The sequence below is a fragment of the Prosopis cineraria genome, unplaced genomic scaffold, assembly GCF_029017545.1.
Source record: "Prosopis cineraria cultivar Desert tree isolate PC_DT_omini unplaced genomic scaffold, ASM2901754v1 PC1814, whole genome shotgun sequence".
Lineage (NCBI taxonomy): Eukaryota > Viridiplantae > Streptophyta > Magnoliopsida > Fabales > Fabaceae > Prosopis > Prosopis cineraria.
In genome coordinates, this window is record NW_026557139.1 from 5,461 (window position 1) to 27,577 (window position 22,117).

Genomic DNA, 22,117 nt, shown 5'->3' on the forward strand with positions numbered 1-22,117 from the left:
AAGGAATCATGTTTTCCTTCATGCACATGGTTTGATCAATTATACCCAACTCAGCTTGTAAAAGCATCTCTTATATTTTCCAAAGCTTGGCATATATAACCCCTTGATTCATGATTCTCTCCAGAGCTTGTTTCGTAGGGCTAAAAAACAGTTTGTTCTCCAAGATTCTTTTTTTGGATCGTGCGCATGTGTCCTCTATTTGAGGTAATTAATCCTGTTTAAGACACCGAGCATTCAATGTAAAGTTTGGTAGGGTACAAAAATATTTTTTAGGAAAAAAATGAGAGATATATTAATTTTTTTAAAATACATTTCCCATTTCATCTTTAGAGAATATTTTTTTATGTACCAACGTGTACTAAAGTTTTGTTTGAAATAGAAAGAAAATAGAGGAAAACGACATTTTTAACCATTGTTTCTCTTTAATTTTCTCTTGGAAAGATGAAAAACTTTATGTTAAAAGAGGGAAAAATATCTTTTTCTTCTACTTTTATCTTTTTCATATTTTCCTATCATTCCAAACAGAAGATAAATGTCGATCACTTTTTTTAATAAAAATTTAAACTTTAATTTATTATATTAAGAAAAACTAACTCGATTCATAGACTTAACATGTTAAATTTTTTGGTCTATCGCATAATGCTTGTTAAGTGTTGCAGTAAAATTTAAAACGTCAATTGTCTTTCTTAATGCCTGGCAAACAAATTGTCTTTCTTAATGTTCCATGTATCAAATACGTAGCTGGAAAACATTAGTGGACGACAACTCAGGAATTAAAAAAAAAAAAAGGTTTCCTTACCATTCTTTAATACTTATGATTGTTCTCCGCGTCAGGTTATTCAAAGCAGCCAAACTCAATATTCAATCCAATTTGGCTGTAAGCATTAAAAAATAATAATTGAGAAACCTATGTAGCAAAGTTGCGCCAAATTAAATAAAGGCACGAGACTTGATTAGGATCTTTAATCAGAAGATTCCGAAACTAATGTTACATATCGAGATTTGAGACGTAAAAAAAAAAAAAAAGGGAAATGACAAGAAGGCCCCCATAAAAAATTAATGTTAAATTAAAATTTTTTCATAGTTACAGTTTTCAAATTCAGTACTTCTTCTATTCTGTTTTAATATTAAAATTCTTAACTTGACATTAATTTTTTTTCAAGATGCTTATTTATTATTTTTAAATTAAAAAAAAAGCAAAAAAATATGAGTATACAAAAGATTCCTCAATCATTAGAGCATTGGGTCCAATCATATATAGACCTCAAAATTCTAACCCCACTAGGAGCGTGATTGTGGGCCGATTTGATGGGATTAAAAACCCAAAAAGAAAAAAGAAAGTAATCAAAACTCATCAAATCTCTTTTTCTCATTGTGTGATTATGCCAGTGTTCAGTTTAATTTTTTCTACAAGAGAAAAAAAATATTACATGAAGAGAAACATTATTTTAAGAAAAAGGACAATCATTTATTCTATAGAAAGAAAATTTAAGTACAAAATATCAATTGATTCTTGAAATTGCTTATGTGAAAAGACATGGTCATTGGATTTACCTATTCTAAGAATTGAGCAATGGAGAGAATCCAAATCCGAACAAGGCACGAGGACTTGCTCAGTGAAGGATATGAAGAGAGCGAAATAAGCGTTTGATGAGGGCAGCTTTAGGGAGTGAAGTGCGAGTGATTGGAGCTAATTGGCGCTGTTGCATCACTTCACCAATCGTTGGTAATCTAAAAGTGAGAGTCACCTTCTTTTCCAACACGTTCACTTCCAATGATTCTGTCTCTGCTGATCCAATTCATTCATTTTTGCCTTGTCTTAGTCTCATCAACATAATTTCTAACATCAAATTATTAATAATCATGAACTACATGAATATTTTCACTATCATATATTGCTATAAGGGTCCACACATTATGTACTTATTTCAAGAAGTCGTTTACATGTTCATTTTTAAATTGATATTTGGATTATTCAAATTTAATTTCAATTATTGAAATTTAAAATATTTTATCTATAGTTTTTGAAGTTAAGACTTTATTTTTAAAAAAACAAGAAATTAATAGGCTGACAAGTATATTGTTTTTCATTTTGAACCTATTAAATGGAAAATACAGGAAAAAGTAAGCATGAAATAATATAAAATATGGATTGATAGAAATTAAGAGACGACCATCCTATGCTCGTCCTAGGAGTCATGAGTATAATTTTTTTTTTTAAAATAAAATAAAATATTGAAGTAGTGATTTAGAATTTAGATGCTTGAGCTCTACTGAATTTTTATATTAGTTGACTTCTTAAAAAAAGTTTTTATTGCTTATGTTATCAAGATTATTATTAAAAAAATGTAATCACCCTAAGCCACAAAACCAACCAAACTTGGGTATTTACAAAAATATAAGATATTTTTAACTGAATTTCACCTCTCAATAAAGTAATTACTTACTTTTTAACTAACATTATTTTTTCATATTTATCCCTATGAAACACCTTGCAATAAATATAAAATCACTAACTAATAGAGGTATTTTTGAAAAAAGAATAATAATTTCACCTTAAAAGAATAAAAATGCTTTACATTTTTTAATATTTAATTTTTTAAAAAATATCTTATATTTTTTAGCAAAAGGGGTATATTTTTTTAGACAAAAAAAATCATATGCCTAAGATACTTCTTCTTTTTGGAATAAGTATATATATATATATATATATATATTATTTTTCACATCGTTTGTGATCTCACTACCTATTGTTTTAACTTATTTTTAAATTTATAAGCTAGTTACTGTAATTTAATTGGAAAAATATTTGAACTATAGAAATGTAATCAATCATGCCAAACCCAAAATGACATCCTTTCATTCGGAAATTTTTGAGACATTAAAATAAAAATTTACAATGTAACCTGGCTTAAAAAAAAAAAGAATTTATCCAGTTATCCATGTTTACATTTTTAAATAGCTAGCAAGTTAATTAATCATTGATATAAGTTACTACCTTTTAAGTCTATTTATAAGAAATAATTTATAATTAAAATTTTAATTATTCTCAGAGGTAAAGCTAATTAACAAAACTAACTCCAAATCTTTCAAGAAAAAAAAGAAAATAAAAGGTCTTTCTTTAGTGAATAAAAACAAACTTTTTGACAGCAGTGGTTCTGTCTTGTGGTTTTATAGAACAAATAAGATGCTGAGCCAGCTTGTAAACTAAGAGAAGGCTCAAAGTCATCAGAAGGTGACAAAGGAACTTTTTTTTTTTTTTTAACTTTTTGGCATATTTGGGAAAATGAGTTAAAAGACAAGAGAATATCTGAATCAAAAGGTAATAATTACAGTGATAATCATAAATTAACAGCTTATATATTCCAAAACATTTTGTCATTGCCAGCCTATTTAATGGTGGCAAGTATCAAGGATCACATGGTCTAAACTCTTCCCTACTTCTCTTCCTCTTTAGCCTGTTTCAAGATATTCTTACCCATAATACTCCAAAAAAAAAAAAAAGAAGTTTCTTTGAAATGGTCACTTAACAAATAAATTAGGGCAAGGTATTTCACCTTATATGCTCAATGTATTTTGATCCAATTGAATCACAATACCTGAATTTTAACATGGTAATAATATTAATAATAAGATTTCATCATAGAATAAATAATATATAAAGAATCAACATAGCTTGATTTAATTAAAATTAAGTATATTCAACATATAATATTAAGTATATAAGATTATAAGGTTTTCTAATAAAATTAAAACCGATGTTTCAGTGTTTCACCAAAAAAATTATAATGTAACTTTTACTCTTTAATTTTTTTCTCAAGTATCAATTTAATTTTGAACTTTGACATGGTATAACATATCTCTTATAATTTATTGAGCTAATCAATTATAAAGAATGGATTGTAATAGGTTAAAAAAATTATAAAAATTGAGTTATTTTGAATCAACAAACTATTAGAACTGAGTTATTCTTTTTTTTATTGAGTATTAGTGCAATTTCATTTAAGGCATATCGAGCACTAATTTAAACAACTTTCTTTATGAGAATTCAAATTTTGATTCATTATATTGTGAGGGAACTAGTCCTTTCTACTAAACCTAACATCATTAGTAGAACTGAGTTGTTCTCAAACAAAGTTAGGGGTTAAAAATAATATTTTGCCAATAAAAAAATTAAACAAATTGATGAGTTAGGGTATTTTCAGGAAATTCCTTAACTAGTTTCATAGTATATGTACATAGAAAAGTTAAGCTGCTGAAGGTGGACATAGACAAGTTTAATGCAAAATCTGAAAATACTAATCCTCTAACACAATTAACCAAAATCAGTTAACTGAAAAGTAATGCAACGTCCCACGAATTAAAGGAAAGGAACATACCGTTCATTTTGGTGATAATGTCAGAAACTCTCTTCTGGCAATTCTTACATTGCATATCAGCAAAAACAACCACCTTCTGAACCTGATTTCACGACAAAAATCCAAACCCATCATCATCTTCATCTTCAACCTCCAAATCAATTAATCTCTGATCATCACACGAGAGAGAGAGAGAGAGAGAGAGAGAGAGGAAGCAAGAAACAGAACATACTATTGGATGAGACAGAGACTCCATAGAAGCCAAGGTAGCTCCAGAAATAGAAAACCCATCTGACATTTTTATACCAACTTCATATTCTTCCTTCGCAGCTCCATCGTCAAAATCCATACCTGTAAAAAGCCAATCCGTACACAACGACCTGAAAGAGGCCTCACTTTATGATAACTTTGTTAAGATGGCAAGTTCTTTCAAATTCAACCCCATCACCAAGAAAATGATCGATGAACAGCTAGCCAGCTTGCTAGTTGCTTCTGTGTCGTTGATAGAGCAATCCCATCTCCATGACTGCTTCTTGGAGCTTCAGGAGGATGAGGAAGAGTTGGTAAAGTGAAAGAGGGTCTGTGCCTAAGTTGAAAAGGATGGTTCTTTTTTTTATTACTATTATTATAGCCCCACAAAGTGCTTGGTGGAGTTAAATTGGGACTTTTTCAACACAAGAAATTATTCCACTCCGAGGTTGCTTCTCAGATCCGGCATTATAAGAAGGGTTCAAAGTTAGTTTTGCATTCCAGCTTTACTTCAAGGGTTTAAAAACATTTTAAACTCAACTATGAGGTAATATTATTCAATATTAAAAATTCTCTATCTTGATAGTTTTTATATTATTCTCCTGTTCCGTGTGGGTTTCACATTTGAATTTTTAAAATAAAAAATATTTGTAATGAAAAATAAAAATATTTTTTATTATAAAATAAAAAATATTAACAAAGTTCAAATGTGAGACCTACTATATAATATATATAATGAAAAACATTAAAAAATTTAAATGTAGGACTCACATTAGAAGAGAAGAGACCAGTTAATGTCAATGATATCAAGATAACAAATTTCTAATATTAAGAGATATAATTGATCTATAATTGAGTTTAAGGTGATCATAAATCTAACATTGTATGTAAAAATGACCCTTAACTCTTATAAGAATCAATGTATTTAATTAATGATGTTAATTTTACAAGGCAGGATATTGCAGCTTCAATTTATCCTCAAAAGTCTAAGCATTTACTTGTCTCTTTGTGAGAATGGGTTCTTCAAATTATACACTGAGTGGAACGGATTTATCTTTGGTGAGCACCATGGGTGAGGAAATATGGACCATTCAAATTTTTTAATTTGGATAGTTTAAATTTAAATAATTAATTTTATATTTTTTAAAATACTTAAAAATTTATAAAAATTATAAGAAAATTTTTAATAAATCTTTTCATGATTAATATGGTCTATATTTAATCTGAAATGTCTAATTTAATATTAAAATTTTTTATATATTGGTTATCTAATGTATTTTGTATAATCTAAATTTAAAATTTTTAACTTATAATTTTTTTAAAAAATATTTTTTTAAAAATTCTAGTTAAAATATTATATATATTTATTTTTAATATTTTATTTTTTCAAATAAAAAATTATAAAAAATTTTAATATTAAATTTGAAATGTACCGAGCACATCTAAATAATCAATATATAAAAATTTTAAAATTAAATTGAACTATTCAAATTAGATTTGCACTGTCCTAATTGATGATAAGCTATTTATTAATGAAATAAATAAATTTTTATTTTAATAAACATAAAATAAAATTAGAAATTATAAATTAAAATTTCATTAATAATTTTTTATTTTAATAATTATAAAATATAAATATAATTATAAATTAAAAATGTTAAATCTTGACCATCCATAGTTTAAATCCCATCATCATGAGCACCCAAGACAGACCCGAGTGGGACTCCCATGGGTCTCAACTTTGTTAATTGGCTCGTACTCTTATCTATTCTCAACAAAATGACATTGTTGTATTGAGATCTAAGAAAAGAAACTTGACCTTGACTTGCATTATGGGGAAATGAGGGAAAATCGATTTAAGGAGATTTATTTTATATGCAAAATCGGATAAAATATAAAATTAATAAAAGGGTAAAGACTAATAAATATCCCAAACCATCTCTGTTTCCTGTATACTCAAACCAGAAATTTGTGATCCACAGTAAACTCCTGTCACAAGAGAACACAAAATGTCCAAATGCAGGACATTGATAAACTAGTTATCATTTAGGGAAGAAAAAGCTCCCCCCAACCCTCCTTTTATCTCTAAGGTCCAATTTAATTACTAAAAAAGAATGAAATGAAATCGATTGAAAAAATAAATGTAAAAATAAAATTATCGAAGGAGATATGGAAATACATTTATAAGAGAAAGAAGTAATTTAATTTACAAAATTATGAATTATAATTCATAAAATTTTGAAGGGTGTGATAATTCTCATATTTATAGTACTTTCTCTATTTTTATTTATAGGAAAAATTATCAATTTTAGCTTCTTTTTTATATAAACAAAATCACATTTTTCAATAAGTATTTATTGCAAACTTTTTAAATTATCCCTCATAATTTTATTATTTATTGTAAACTTTTAATTTTTTTATTTTCAGGCACAATTAATATAATTAAATAAATTTATTAATTTGTGTGATACAGTTTTTTTTCTTACAAATAAAAATGGAGGGAGTATATATTAATGAGCATTATCATATTTATCATGAGAGTAAAGGTGATTTACCTCATTTTTATTTTAACTATTTCAATCTATTTTATTTCATTTTACTCCTTTCTAACAATCTGGGTGGGTTAAGTCTATGTATTCACTAGAAGATGAGAAAGATTTAGGAAGAAGAAGGAACTTAAGATGCCAAAAGAGGTGATAATGAGACGCATTGGATCCAACCTGGAGAAGAATAGGGCCTTCTGGAAGGAACAAAAGTCAAAAATGAAGGCTCCTTAATTTCTTTGGTTTATTGTAATCAGTGGTCAAATACTAACTACTCTCTCTATACCGAGCCTCTTGTGTTGACTTTACGTGTCTTCGTCTCTATAATTTTGGTTGAATATTGTATGAACCAATTAGGAAGAAAACATTTGACAAGTCTTTGTTAATTTTCATGTTTATCTTATGTTTTTCAGCTAGAAGGATTTCTATATTATTCATGACTTATATTTCTTACGTTTAAAAATAAAAAGTATTTTTAATTAAATTTCACTCCTTAATAAAATAGTTACTTACTTTTTAACTAACCATGTCTTTTTATATTTATTCTTATTAAACACCATATAATAAATATAAAATCATTATTATAGGAGTACTTTAAAAAAAATAATTATACCTTGAAAGACTAAAAATGCCTTACATTTTTTTAACATTCAACTTTTTAAAAAATATTTTATATTTTTAAATGGAGGGAGTAAATAATATGGTTTATGGGAATTTTTATTGATACATAGATGGTATAGATACTGATTTTTCAATATATATTCATGGTTTTTCTTTTGGTTTACATTGAGATGATTCATGTCATTTTCAGTTACTAATAACAATATACAAATACTGTACTCATATTTTTGAATGTTTGATCAAATAAAAAATATTTTTAATAATCAAAACCAGCTGGACACATGAATCTAATTTTTGAACACAAAATACACTTCTTCAAAATATGAATTCATAAAGGTCAGGGATTCTTTTGAAAAATTAGACTGAGCATAATCTTACATTAAAATATGTGATATACGGAGAATGAATCTAAAATTACCAATTTTCACTGCCTCTAAAGTAATTAAGGGATCTGAATAGCTCTCACTTAATTAAGATATCAAATCAAGTGCATGTTTGCGTTAACAATGATTCTAGCGCAAAATTAGAGATTCGTGTTTTAAAAGAAAAAATAAAATAAAATACTTTCTAACTCTTCTCCGATCGTATTAATCTTAATCCTTCAATTTATTGAAGAGATCTTATTTGCAGCGCTTTGTCTCTAAAATTGATTGACAGCTCATCAAATTGATAAATTGTTTTAATTTTTAAGTATCTCTCAACTGACGCGTGTGATAATAAATTGAATTAAAACTGGCCTTGCCCATGTTTTTAAACTTTAAGTAATGAACTTTTTCCTTTTCAATTTTTTAAAAACAAAAAATACAAAATTTTGAGGCATTTTTCTATAAAAAAATACAAAATTGCACCGAACCATTTCATTAAGATACCAAATTTTTTTCATTTTATGTAAAATCTGATGATTAAAAAAAAAAGATTGAGATGCTGAGGCATTACAACTTATGCTAAACATCAGAGTATGGCATTAGAGACCCAAAGTAGTATGTTTGAATTTCATATAATTAATTATAAAAAAATTGATTAATATGATTGATTTGAAATATGATTGATTATATTATGTGGTATATAAGAAAATTCCAAACATCTACTATCTTATAAGTTAAAATTAATTATGAATCTAAAATCATGTTTTCAAAAAAAAAATGCAAACACCTATTATATATGTTAAAATTAATTATAAACTTAAAATCATGATTTTTTAAAAATATCTAGACATCTTCAAAGATGTCACAATCAATTATAAACTCAAAGCCATTATTATCTCATAAATTATTACTACTACATTTCAATTCAATTTTTCAATTATACATTTTGAAAAATTCATCCAAAAATTATATAAATTATTTTACAAATCTTTTTTTCTGTTTCAAAATTAATTTTGAAATAATAAGAGGTATTTGAATATTTTTTAAAATTTATGATTTTAAATTCATAATTAATTGTAGTATGCGTAGTAAAATTTGAATATTTTTAAGAAAACACGGTGTTAAATTCATGACTAATTTTAACATATAAGAAAAGTATTTACGTAATTTTTACTAAAACATAATTTTCATACAATTAATTGATTTTAAACCAAAATCCAAACAATCACTAAGATATATGTCCCCTAGGGGGTGGGAGCTTTTGGCTTTCCATCGCTGTAATGAAAAAAGTATTATTAGATTTGAACTGTTTAATTGAGTTTGATTTGATGATTTAAATTTAATAATTTTTTTAAAAAAATCAAGTTAAAAAACCAACTAAAAGTAGCCTGAATAAAGACTTTCACCATTAAGCACGCAATCAGAAGCTCAAATCTCAACCCTTATATGCATAACAATTTAATTTTAAAAAAATCTACTCATTGCTCTCAACATGGAGAAATATCCTTTACTGCCGGCAGAGCATACCGCTTATACTTGCCCAAAAAAAAATTGAGCAAGAAGACGGAGTCATACTCTCCTATTTATTCAGCTCACAAATCCTTTGTCCTTGTGGTTAAAAGGACGCACTCATGCTTTCGTTTAGCCCGAGATTTTGGCAAACAAAGAGTCAACTGTTGACTGTATTCTACATCTTGATAAAAGACTACCAATTACTCAATTAGAAAGCACAAATATAGAACTGAAATTAAAAGCACAAATAGACAAGGAGAGAAGCTAAATAAAAGGGGCGATCTCTCTATTCTTATTATTAAATATATGGTTAGGTAACAAATTCCACTTCAGCATATCAAAACAAAAGCTAAGTCACTGAGACAACCACGGTTATTGCACTTCGCCTAAAAACTTTCAGCCAAAACTTTAAGGCAGCATCCTTGCCTCCCTCGGGCTTCCACATTCCATACAAGCACCAAAATCAACTGAAGCTTCGATGCCAAAAGATTGCCCAAAATAAATAACAAAACTTGACCTAACATGTCAAGAGCAGGCATGCATCGAAAAGATGCAGGGGAGAGTATATGTTATGTATGTACTTTTTGAGAAAACAGAGTGGGGAGACCAAGGAGACTAGCAAACCTAGTATATAAATGTGTATATATAAAAGTTCACAAAAGTCACCTACACATGACCAAGTTAGTTAAAGAGGGCACCACTGAAGAGCTGAAAATAGCTTGATCACCCCTGCCGTATTTGAAGTCGTCATGATCGACCACTTTCAAGGATGCTGCGATCATATATCTGTCAGACGATTGGGGGTCTGAGGAATCCGGTGACTTTCTGCAGCTGTTTCGACCTGATCTGGTGCTGCTACTGCGTCCCCTCTTCCTAGATGACTTCCATCTTAACTGAGAAAGTATATCGTCCTTTGAAAGGTCTGGAACCAGCTCAGGCTTTCTTGATTTACTGTCACTTTCAGAATTCAAGTTAGTATCATTCCCACTTTGCTTTGAATGCCTGGCATCTCCGGCAGATGCAACTGCATTTGATTTGCTGGGATCTTGTGATGTTTTTAAGCTGGATAATATAGAACTAACTAGGTCAGGCCTTTCCCGTACTTGCAACCACCCACTCCCTGTCCAATCCTGGGCCGGTCTCAAGTCACCAGATCCAAATATTGACACTGACTTCTCTCCTGCAAAGAGGAGGTACCAATGAATAGACGTTCACAGAATAGAACCAAAACTAATAAAGATGCCCCCGGGAACAAAAATTTATGAAAATCGATAAGAGATAACAAGAGGAAAGAATTGTTTGCTGTACCTGGGAAATAAACATGACACCTAGCTTCCGACTCTTTCTGAACAACGATACCTTCCCACCAACCATCATGCCACCAGACATCCACAACCGAACCAACATTAACCATCCCAGAAACCTTACACTGACTAGACTGAGGGGCCGGGCGCATCTTAGCACGCCCATTCAAATGGAGATCCAAGTGGTCTTGTGCTGCAATTCTGGAAGCTGAAACCCATTCCTGAATGACAAAAGAACAATGAGAAAAAAATTTCAAGCTTAAAGCAACCACGCAATTGTTCTTAAGAAAATTATAGTAAGTCAGTGGTCATGGAAGTTACCTCAAGCTTCCTAGCTTCATCAACTGCATCCTGAATGTCTTGATATTGCACCTTCACTTTATCTTGGTGCTTCTTTATGACAGAAGCTCTAAACCAGCAGCCCCTAATACCGCTGTCTTGAGAGAGGACCTCAACCTGAGAACCTACAGCTAAATACTGTAAAGTGTTCTTTTTTGTCTCTTTGCCAGCTGTAAAGCGAACTTGTTTTAAGGAATCGTTTCCATTTTTTCTTTTAGTTTCATTTCGACTATCATTCAGAGTTCCCATTTCAATAGCAGCACCTTCACCATCAACTTTTGCCCATCGCAACCTCTTGTTAGGTCTCATCCCAGATGTAAACTGGAGTTCCTCTACTTCCACTTTATCATCAGACTGCTGAGAACTTCCATTAGATTTTGCGTCAGAAAGGGTATACATGTATCTGAGTATTTCCTGTCTCCAGTAACCTTTAACTTGAGTTATATCAAAGTGCTTAACATCATCATTGTCAAATTGATTGTCGCAGACAAACGGTTCCAACATGGTATGTCTTGCTTCGTTCTGAAACTTTTCATAATGCTGGGGACTGAGTACAGTAGCCAATCCATCTATGCATTCGATGCTCAGATCTTGAAGACAAAGAGAAAAGAAAATCTCTCTGTCACTAAAACTGTGAGGCAAAAAATTACCAACCTCATCAATTTTGTGAAACCAGCGTACCATAACCATCTTATTGCCTCTGGAGTCCTCATACATGTCTTCCAAGTAGGCAACGAGACGTTTATCTTCTTCTGCTAAAACATATACGAAATCATAAACCTGAAAATGTTTTGACAAGTCAAAGGAAATGAAAAAAGCAGTATAACAGTCAGATTGTATATTATGTGAGGCCAAGGGAAGGGGAAAAACCGCAAATAAAAAACATGAATACTCACAGATATCTTTAAACCATTCCATATAAATGATTTGTAGTGCTGTCTTCGCTTCCTACAGGTCCACGAAGACCCTAACCATGAGAACTCTTTTGCACAATGGCCCAACTTGCGCAATTGATTATCCTGAAAACCCGAAATAGAAAATGAGAAAGCGAAAAAATAACAAAACCAGGAGTTCAACATACAGCAAGAAGTTCACAGGAAGATGCTAGGGGGATCATTGTAGATTTGCGTAATCAAATACCTTCAAGGTTTCCATGACATGTCTACTGCCACCATTTTGTTCCCTGACAGACGCATCCTCGCGCTGTGAATCTGAAAAATTAATTGGCAAATTTTAGAGAAAACACAGATTTGGCAACGCACAGTAAACCACAGTAAATAGAAATAATACAACACATATCGCAAGAAAATTTTGCAAAAATAAGCGAGATAGAATTTTATGGTTTAAAAGATCGAAAATTTTATAAAAAAAGGTACTTTCAGACATAGAGGCTTGAAATCCCATGCGATAAGGAACGCTACGCAGGTACCCAACCAGACAGACATCCACCGAAGGTTTAGATGTCTCAGACAAAATAACCCATACAAAAACTGGCGGAAAAACCTTGTAGGGAGAGAATAGCGAACAGCCCCAGTGAAATTCAATTTTACAAGGAGTTCTACCACGCCGCCCCGAACAGCAAATAGAATCGCATAAAGATACAATAGACTATGGTCAAGACATGAAAACTGGATGAGAAGGAGAAAAGGATGAAACACCCTTCAGCTAAAAGCGACCAGCCGGCCAAAAGAAAATCACAAAGACAGTACGAGAACATTCGGAGACATTGAAATCAATCCCAATTTCGTAGCTTTATTGATATTGGTCGTATACCAATACCAAATGAAACCCCAGATAAGAATTTGAATGAGAATCCCGAAACTCGAAACAGAAATTTTAGACTTTGGAACGGGCGACGAAAACTTTGAGAAAATGATAAGGGATGAGGCGTAGGAACCTGAAACAATGGAATTCAACCAATCAATAACGTCTCTGCGTGATTTGAGCTTCAATAGCGATAACGAAGATGTCGATGACCCAATGAAAGCAAGGACCTCATCTCTAACAGCATAGTTATAAGACATGTGCCTCGTGCTCTTTTCTCTCCCAACCACGGCCAGATCTGAGCTCCCATTTCTTCTTTTGAGAAAATACCGCACCTCCTTCCTTCCCTTGCTTTCGCCGCCCGAGACAAACACCTCCTCCCAGCTCACATACCCACACGACGTCGTGGCCTTCGCCGACGCCAATCTCTCCATATCACCTTGATGTTTCAATCTCTCGCCGAAACCCGATTCAAACCCTGCTTTTCCCTCCCAAGTTATCGCTTGCCTTCGCTTATCTTCGCTTCCGCGCGTGCCTGGATGAGCAAATACTCGATCTCCCTCTCTCTGCGAGTACAGAAATGAGAAGAAGATAGAGGAGGGAATATTGAAAGGGATTTATAGTTATTATTAATAATTAATAAGGGTGAATTTGAAAGAACAGTGAGAAGGAGAGAGGGAAGAAATTAGGGTTTCGAAATAGGGGAAAGTCGAAGGAAGTTTCGTGAAGAGTGGGAACAAAGGCAAGGAGATGGTGACGTCAGCCCATAGAAAATGGATCCAAAACGACAGCTAAGCCGGCCGAATGGGACATTAAAAATGAAAATTATATTAAAAATGGAAAACCCGGAAACGGGATCTAACGGTAGGATTGGGGAAAAGGTTGGTGGGAATAGGAGCCACAGCTTCACCGGCAGTTACCGGTAACGGTTTTCACGAAAACATTGCGAAATCAATTATGAGCTGTCAAAAAAAACTTATTTTAATTAGGAGACAAGTCCACGATGTGGGCCTCCCCACTTGCCTTGCCGTGGATCCCACTACTCGGTCCACTGTCATCCATTTACGACCCCCTGCTCTGCGTATGACTTTGCGCTGTCTGGAGTAGGCAAGTGGAATTTTACTTTCTCTATTTTAATTTAATTATTTATTTTTTTATTAAATTAAATATTTTTAAATATAAGGAAATTTTAATTTTTAGACAGGTAATTAATGAACTTTTTAAAATATATTTAATAAATAAACTAGTAAATCATTCACATCTAAATAAAATATTATATTAAATAAAATTAAACATAAAAAAATTATATTAATTAAAAGATTTATCAAGATATGTCTTGGTTAAAATAACTTATATTTTTAAGTGGAAGAAATATTATTATTACCATTGCCACTTTAGTATTGTTATTACACACGCGATTATGATGACAAAAAACCATGGTCAACAGCAGTTTGAATAATTTAGTCATCCAATGGTGAAATAACCTTTTTCACTAACAACAATGCTTTTTAATTTTTGGTGATAATAAAATAAATGTAATATTATAATCTTGATGTTCTTTATGGCCAAAAATATCTAGCGTCAAGATAAATAAATAAATAAAAGGAAAACTGCAGATCAAATTGTGAGGATGAGGTGAAACATAGATAATGATCAAGGATTCAATGTTTCATGATATAATTAGAAAATAAAAGAAAAAGGAGGGGACAGGGATCTAAAGGATTGATATTATTATGAGAGGGGGAACATGCTTTTATGTTTAAAATATGAATTTTAGTGTGATTAAGTGTATTTGGAATTATCACTTAATAATTTAAATTATTTGGTGAAATTATGATATTCCTTTTATGTGGTTATTTTATTGATCTTTGCTAAATATAATTGAACAAAATTCAATATACAAATACAAGAAAATTAAGTTCAAATATTTATTGATGCCCATGTCCACACTTACAATTTAAGACTTATTTGGCAATCTATGAACAGTTTTTTATTCTCCAAGATAAAATATTTATTTAATAATGTATTTTTAAAAAGTATTTTAGAGAATAAAAAAAACATATTGTTCTGAAAAATAAAAAAATAAAACTATCTTTTGGATGCTCTGATATTATTATTTTGAAGAATAATGGAGGGTGAGAAAAACATCCATTTTTATTATCTTTTGTTCTAAAAATATATTTTATAAAATATTAATTTTTAAAATAATAAAATAAAAATAATTTTAAGCAGGCCCTTAATCTGCTCTTGAAGTCGGTACTCCTTTTTTAAATCGAAATCATCATTTACATCGAATATTGAGAATAGGAGTCAGTGAGGAGAGTGAGTTCTGAAATTTCCGCCAAAACATCTTTGAAAATTCCACTAGACAGATCCATTATTTGAATAGATTAATTGAGAATTCTGAGAAAGACATATTAAAGCATTTAATTGATCATTACTCTCTTCGTTTTATTAAAAAATTTTATATTTTAAAATATAAAATACTTTAATAAAAATAAAATTTTACTAACAATAATTTTCTAACATTACATTTTTTATATATTCTCTCTCTTTAATGTTTTTTTGTTAGTGAAGTATTAAATAAATAATATTTTTAAAAATTTATATTTTTGTCTTGAAAAAGTAAATTGTAAAATATATTTAATGAGTTTTATTGAAATGTAAAATTTTATTTAAAAATATTTTATAATTTAAGACAGAGTATATGATTTTCTAAAATTCCATAAACTTAACCTTGTAGTTTTTTCCCTGATGAAAATATAAATATTATTAAAAAACACTACAAACGGGAAAAAAAAAAATTCAGCCAAAAAACACCAAGGTTGCTTCGCAGTAATTGCAAATGCCATGGTATTTGTCCGCATAGAAAACGAGAATACGAAGGTTTCAGTAAATAAACACCAAAGGATATGAACAAACTGAAGAAACAAACATTTGAACAGAAAATAAAAGATTTAAATTTATAGGTCCTTTAAATTTAAAAAATACATTTTAAATTTTAAATAATTAAAATTGTGACTATTTTATCCTACTATTAACTTTTATCAAACGGTTGTTAGTTTTTTAAAAATTGAGACTTAATATGCAATTTTATCAAATTTTATTTTTTCCCTTTCTCTTACCCTCATTTAATAAAAATTATACATTAATTTTTAATTTAAGGAACGTTTATTTAAATTTAACTGTGAGAGCAAAATTAATTTAACTTTAATTATTTAAATTTAAAATGTACATTTTAAAATTTTAAAATTTAAATTACGTGTCAACCCCATGATAACTATTATTGGCATTTCAACAGCAAAAGAAAATAGGGTGCCTATCTGTAGCTACATAAAGCAAATTAACCGGGAGGAAATTATTAAAATTAGTTATAAAGCCCATGTTTCTAATGATTTGACCGTTAAATGCTTGTTAACGAGCAAAGAAGTTCAATGAGAAAAGTTGACTTGAACGTAAAAAAAAAAAAAAGTCTCCAATTACATTACGACATACACCAATATTATATTCATTGCTCTGAGTTTTCAATTCACAAACTAGTAGGTAAACTACATTGTTTACCAGCATTTTTGGGATCTCTTCAAACGTGACAAGGAAGGGACTATTTCCAACTGATTTTTAAATCTCAAGATTCTAATTTTGTAGAAAGGGTTGTTGATTCTTTTTTTTTTTTTGCCAGAAGAAAATTTAAAAAGGGTTGTTGATGATTACCCGGAAGCAAAAAGGAGAGAGAAGCTTAATTTAAGCAGGTCTCACCTAATGTTTGGATTAATAAATTTAAAATTAGATTTTAGATTTAAAACTTTACATTCAAAATTAATGTATTAAAAATTCTTTATTTAGATCGCCTAAAAAATTTAAATAAAAAACAATAAAAGCAAAAGATGGTAAATGAAAGTGAAAGACTAGCAATAACAGTTAAATAATTAGTTATAGTGTGGAAGAAATTTAAAATTATAAAAAAATTATAATAAAATATGAACCTGTATAAATTTTTATATATCCAAAGTATGGATTTGGTTAAAATCTAAACGGACCTATATCTAAATGCAAAATTATAATATTTAGTTAACTTGTTAATTACTTATAAACTAATATAAAATCGTACTGTTGTAATTATGAATTCACAAATATATTCAATAATTTTAAAGGTCAACGCTAAGGGGCGAGTAAATTGTCGGTCTTTCGTTTTTTTTTTTTAAATTTCGTTGATTTTTTGTCTTTATTAATTATTGATGGAATGATTTGGAGAAATTATTATGTACAAAGCAACATGAAAAAAATTAATGAAAACCTATATCTTGCGTCTTGTGAGAGACATGAATGCTGTCAGAAAATGGAAGATATAATTAGAATTAAATTGTTTTCTTGTGGATCGAATTATTAGTAGATATTTTTTAATACATATGTTCCCATCTTATTCTAAATTTAATAATAACTATGTTCCATGTTTTTAAGGAATGAAGATCTTGTATCCTCTTTCCCCATTTTTGAACTGCATAGTTATATAAAGTATTAATATCAATGTAATAAAGTAATGGCAGTTTTTTAGAGTTCTTAAGTATACCCAGTGTAATATGTCATCTTTGATTGGTCTGATAAAAATATCACATTTAAATAATATTAAATATAAATGAGTTAATATTTAATTTAAACTTTAAATTATAGATTCAGGAATAATTTATACCCTAAATTTTAAAAGATATATTTTGAATCATAAGCAATTAAAATTGAGACAATTTCACCCTACCATTAAATATAAACAAATGTCTGTTAAAATGAAAACTAATGTGTGATTTTCACCAGATGAGAGTAAAAGAGAGAGATTGTGTAATTTGTTGAAGATAGCATATTAAGCCTTGATTTTTAAAAAACAAACAAACATTTGTTGAATTTTAATGGGGGGATGAAATTGCTTTAACTTTAATTATTTAAAATTAAAATATACTTTTTAAAAGTTTAGAATTTTAAATTGCCTCTGAATCTATAATTAAGAATTTAAATTGAATATTAACTTAATATAAATAATTTAAATATTAATAAGTAGAGAGAGAAAATATAAAAAATTAAACAGATGTTTTATTATAAAAATAAAGTCATTAAAAACAATGACACATATAATTTTATTGATTGAATTAGTATAATTTTATTAGATGAATAATGGATCATGGTGTACTAGGTGTATCTGAATTTTTTTTCTTAAACTCTATGCGATATGTATGAGACCCATATCCAGTTATTACTATTGTTATAAACATTTTTACAATAATTAAATCAAAAAATAAGTTCAAATAGGCTGAGAACTATAAACATTCAAGATCCATTAATACAATTAATTTTACGCCATGACTTGTCAAGTATAAATACATTAATACGCAAGATAAGTAAAATAGGCATTAAGTAAATGACCTTATATGACATTAATCTAATTGAGCTAACATATTTTCGTGCATCTTCGTGACAGCTGACAAAAATAACTATTGTGAGTTTTTTTTTTCTTTATTGTTTGTTCTTTAATTATTATAATTATAGTTGTCAAATCTTGAGTTAATTCTACGAATTTAATGTTTTACGTTTTCAGCTTATAAAATCGTGTCACTTATTATCAACTCAGATTAAATATAACTCGGTTAAACTCACAAATTTACCTTTAAGTTTATCATTTTTATATTTTCAATTTATAAAATCGTGTCAACTAATTTATAAATTTAGAATAAATACAAATTTAGTTAAACTTGTTAAACGTGTCAATTTTTTTTTACGTTAAGCGAATTAAATATATACTATGAATAATTCAGTTTATAAAGTTATATAACCTGATTTAAAAAAAATATGAAATACAAAAACTAATATTAATAAAAAAGAAAACAAAAATGTCAAAATAAGTTTCCTTATTTTAGAATTTTTATCTCATATATGATAGTTTATCAATAATGATGAGTGTAATTTCAATAATTTATATTTTAATATATTTAAATTAAATTATAATTATATTTTAATGGCTATTTATAATAGAGCTAAACTTTTATGAATTTATGATTCAAGTTTATAATACGAGTTTACATTTCTGTCACGAGTTTATTTAAACTCTTGAGTTTAACAATCTTGATCATAGCTGCTGGGTATGAGTAAAATCTTACATAGAAACAGAATACAAAAAACTAAGAAAGAATTTAGAGAATAATTTAAGAATAATTTACTTCACTGGGGATGAAAATTAACCATTTAATCACGGGTATGTAAATTTGAAAACAATTGTGATTTGATACAATTATCATCAACTAACTCTTGATACAGTGATTACAAGGCTTGATTGTGAAAAAAAACATTGAAAAAGAATGAGTCTAATTAATAAGAATTTAATCTGCGACTTACAAGATCTTGGATTCAAAATGTGAGGAGGACCTTGTTATTAGATGTATTTTCATATAAACAATTTTTAAGTTTACCGACATATACTGAACTTGATAAGTCTTCATAATTAAACCGCTTAAAAAAATTTAAATAAAAAAAGAGAGTGAAGAAAGATTGCAGAAAACCAAGTTGCTAAAAACATGCTGATGTCATGGGACATTCAAAGCGCGTTATTTGAATTTTTGAAACGATAGAGACTCCAATGTTTTAATGAATTATTTATGCTAAGGGGAATACGTGCGTCGGAGCATGAATGTTTATCACTTTCTTGATGTAGACTTGCTAATATTTTTTTTGATCTCTTGTAATACTACTTTCTAAATATCTACTCCTGAGATGTCATCGTCTTGATTATTTTGGCCCATATGAAATAATAATGTTTCAAAAATTGTGTTTTTCTGTGCCAGGCACTTTCCTTATTAATTTTCCTTGTTGACTTTAAAGGAAACTTACTCCCACCATAAAAAATATAAAATATTTTTATTAAATATCATCTTAATAAAGTAGTTATCTACTTTTAAACTAACTCTGTCTTTTATACTTACCCTTATTAAATACCTTATAATAAATATAAAATCATTCATCAATAGGGACATTTTGAAAAAAAGACAATGATTACACCTAAAAGACTAAAAAATGCTTTACATTTTTTAATATCTAAATTTTCAAAAATATCTTATATTTTTAATGGATGAAGTATTAGTTAAGTCAAGAAAAAATTCAGAGACTTGTTTGATTAAGTGTTTTTTTTTTGTAAAAAAATTGAAAATGCATTTTCTGTTATCTATTCTGAAAAACAAAGAAATTAAAAATTGTTCTAAAAAATTAGAAAACCAAAACATGTTTAAATATTTTTTTTATTTTTTGTTCTATGAAACTAAAAAAAAAACAGAAAATATCAGGTTTTGATTAATGACAGTATGTTAATAAAATAAATTATTCTTTTACCTTTTATTTTTAAATATGTTTTTTAAAAATAATTTAAACAGATTTTTTTTTCAAAAATTTGTTATGAAAAAAATTATATATAATTTAAAAAAATATATAACATAAAACAGAACTAAACAAGCTCTTGTTATCCAATTTTAAAACTTGCTATCTAATAATTAAAATATCCGAACCTAAACTCAATTATTGGAATTGGCCAGCATGAAGCATGATATCAGCCAGGGCCGTGGAACCTATAAGACAAGCGAGGCAATTGCCATATGCCTCCCAATTTTTTTAAACGTCCCCATTATATATGTGTGTATGTATAATTGCTATTTATACTGTTATATATTATATATATATATATATAATTATAATAATTGGTTGAAAAGATCCAATCTTCACAGCATAACATTATTTATGAGATGGGCCCATTATTTATGAAAAAAAATAGCGAGATCCATAATACATGATTTTACAGTACATTAGCTTGCTATAATTTTCTCTCATGATCTCACTTTTCTTTTTCACCTTTTATTATTTTAAAGCTTAAAATATTGAAAAATATTGATATTAAAATTGTGTATGGTTTTAGACCATCAAGGCTAGCCTTATTTAAAATCTTGTTTAAAAATTATATAATTATTATTGCTTCTTCACATAAATAATTGATATTATATATTTTTCTTTGTTAAAAAATATAAAATATTTTTAATTTTTTTAAAGTGTAATTATTGTTTTTTTTCTTCAAAAAGTGCTCATACTAAATAAGTTACTTTATACTTATTTTATTATAAAACACTTTATTAAACAAGAGTAAAAAAAAAATATATAGTTATTTAAAAATAACGAACTATTTATTAATGTAAGATTCAATTAAAAATGATTTACATTGTTGAATAGATTGAACATCTTAATATTCACATTCTATCTTAATATATAAGATCAAGACGGAGTGGGAGCACTTTGCCAACTCTAATTTTCATTTTTTTTATTAAATTAATTTAATATTTTATTAGAATTACTATAATATTAGATTTTAATATATCATTTTGTAAAAAATAATTTGTGGTTATTTTTCTAAAGGGCCGTTACACAAGCTTTACTGATATTTTCATTTTAGGCCTCAAAATTTCTTCGCGGACACTAATGCCAACTTTGTCGGCTCTCTTCATAAATTCTTTCTTTCTTTATTTTTTTTTAAATGGAAATTTAAGAACATGGCGAAGTTTGACAACACAATGCATTCTTACAATTTACTAATTTTTCATAAAAGTTTGTCTCATTTTTTATTGCTCTCAATGTATCTTTTCATGAAAGATATGGTTGAGTATTAAACATTAATAAATACTTCTTTTAACAAATATTCGAACTTTGATTTATAAAATTATGGGAGACTATCCTTTTTAGCTAGTCTCAATCCTTATTGGTTAGTACATTATATTACTAAAATCATAAGTAATATGATGATTATGAAATTATTAATATATATTTAAAGTTAAACAAATGAGAGTGAATTTGAAGGTTATTTGGAAACTCGCGTGTCAGGATCACTCTCCCTGGCCCTAACTCAATTGTTCAAAATGACTCCTGTACATTTATATGTTAAAAAAAGGGACATGCATGAGTGACTATTTATTAATTATAAAAAAGTAAATATATCAATAGTACTTTCTTTCATTTTTATTATAACACATTTTCAACTATTTTACACATAT

At 28.3% G+C, this 22,117-nt stretch overlaps 2 protein-coding genes across 5 annotated transcripts; both read right to left on the reverse strand.

Annotated features, from left to right (window-relative positions):
* Positions 1–1,347: 1,347 nt before the first annotated feature.
* LOC129300929 (uncharacterized) lies at positions 1,348–4,978 on the reverse strand. 4 transcript variants are annotated; one of them, XM_054939533.1, is made up of 3 exons: positions 4,591–4,978; positions 4,380–4,461; positions 1,348–1,840 (listed from the first exon to the last, which is right to left on the reverse strand). In XM_054939533.1, exons 1-3 carry the CDS (start codon positions 4,705–4,707, stop codon positions 1,800–1,802), a joined length of 240 nt encoding a protein of 79 aa, XP_054795508.1. In that variant the 5' UTR covers positions 4,708–4,978; the 3' UTR covers positions 1,348–1,799. The 4 variants fall into 4 exon arrangements, with proteins under 4 accessions (XP_054795508.1, XP_054795505.1, XP_054795504.1 ...); XM_054939530.1 differs by having other exon boundaries at positions 1,348–1,786; positions 4,591–4,964; XM_054939529.1 differs by having other exon boundaries at positions 1,348–1,789; positions 4,591–4,964.
* Positions 4,979–9,913: 4,935 nt separating this feature from the next.
* LOC129300928 (uncharacterized) lies at positions 9,914–13,668 on the reverse strand. Its single transcript, XM_054939528.1, has 6 exons — positions 13,189–13,668; positions 12,432–12,502; positions 12,188–12,310; positions 11,274–12,071; positions 10,957–11,173; positions 9,914–10,828 (listed from the first exon to the last, which is right to left on the reverse strand). The coding sequence occupies exons 1-6, from the start codon at positions 13,487–13,489 to the stop codon at positions 10,311–10,313; spliced, it is 2,028 nt and encodes a 675-aa protein (XP_054795503.1). The 5' UTR covers positions 13,490–13,668; the 3' UTR covers positions 9,914–10,310.
* Between the last annotated feature and the right edge of the window lie 8,449 nt (positions 13,669–22,117).

Coding starts and splice junctions, on each gene's coding strand:
- LOC129300928 (XM_054939528.1), bottom strand. CDS start 13,489: ATGGAGAGATTGGCGTCGGCGAAGGCCACGACGTCGTGTGGGTATGTG. Junction 12,311..12,431: donor ATGTCATGGAAACCTTGAAG/GTATTTGATTAC, acceptor TCGGGTTTTCAG/GATAATCAATTGCGCAAGTT. Junction 10,829..10,956: donor GTGTCATGTTTATTTCCCAG/GTACAGCAAACA, acceptor TCCTCTTTGCAG/GAGAGAAGTCAGTGTCAATA.
- LOC129300929 (XM_054939529.1), bottom strand. CDS start 4,707: ATGGATTTTGACGATGGAGCTGCGAAGGAAGAATATGAAGTTGGTATA. Junction 4,462..4,590: donor AGTCTCTGTCTCATCCAATA/GTATGTTCTGTT, acceptor TCGTGAAATCAG/GTTCAGAAGGTGGTTGTTTT. Junction 1,790..4,379: donor CATTATCACCAAAATGAACG/GTATGTTCCTTT, acceptor GAATTGGATCAG/CAGAGACAGAATCATTGGAA.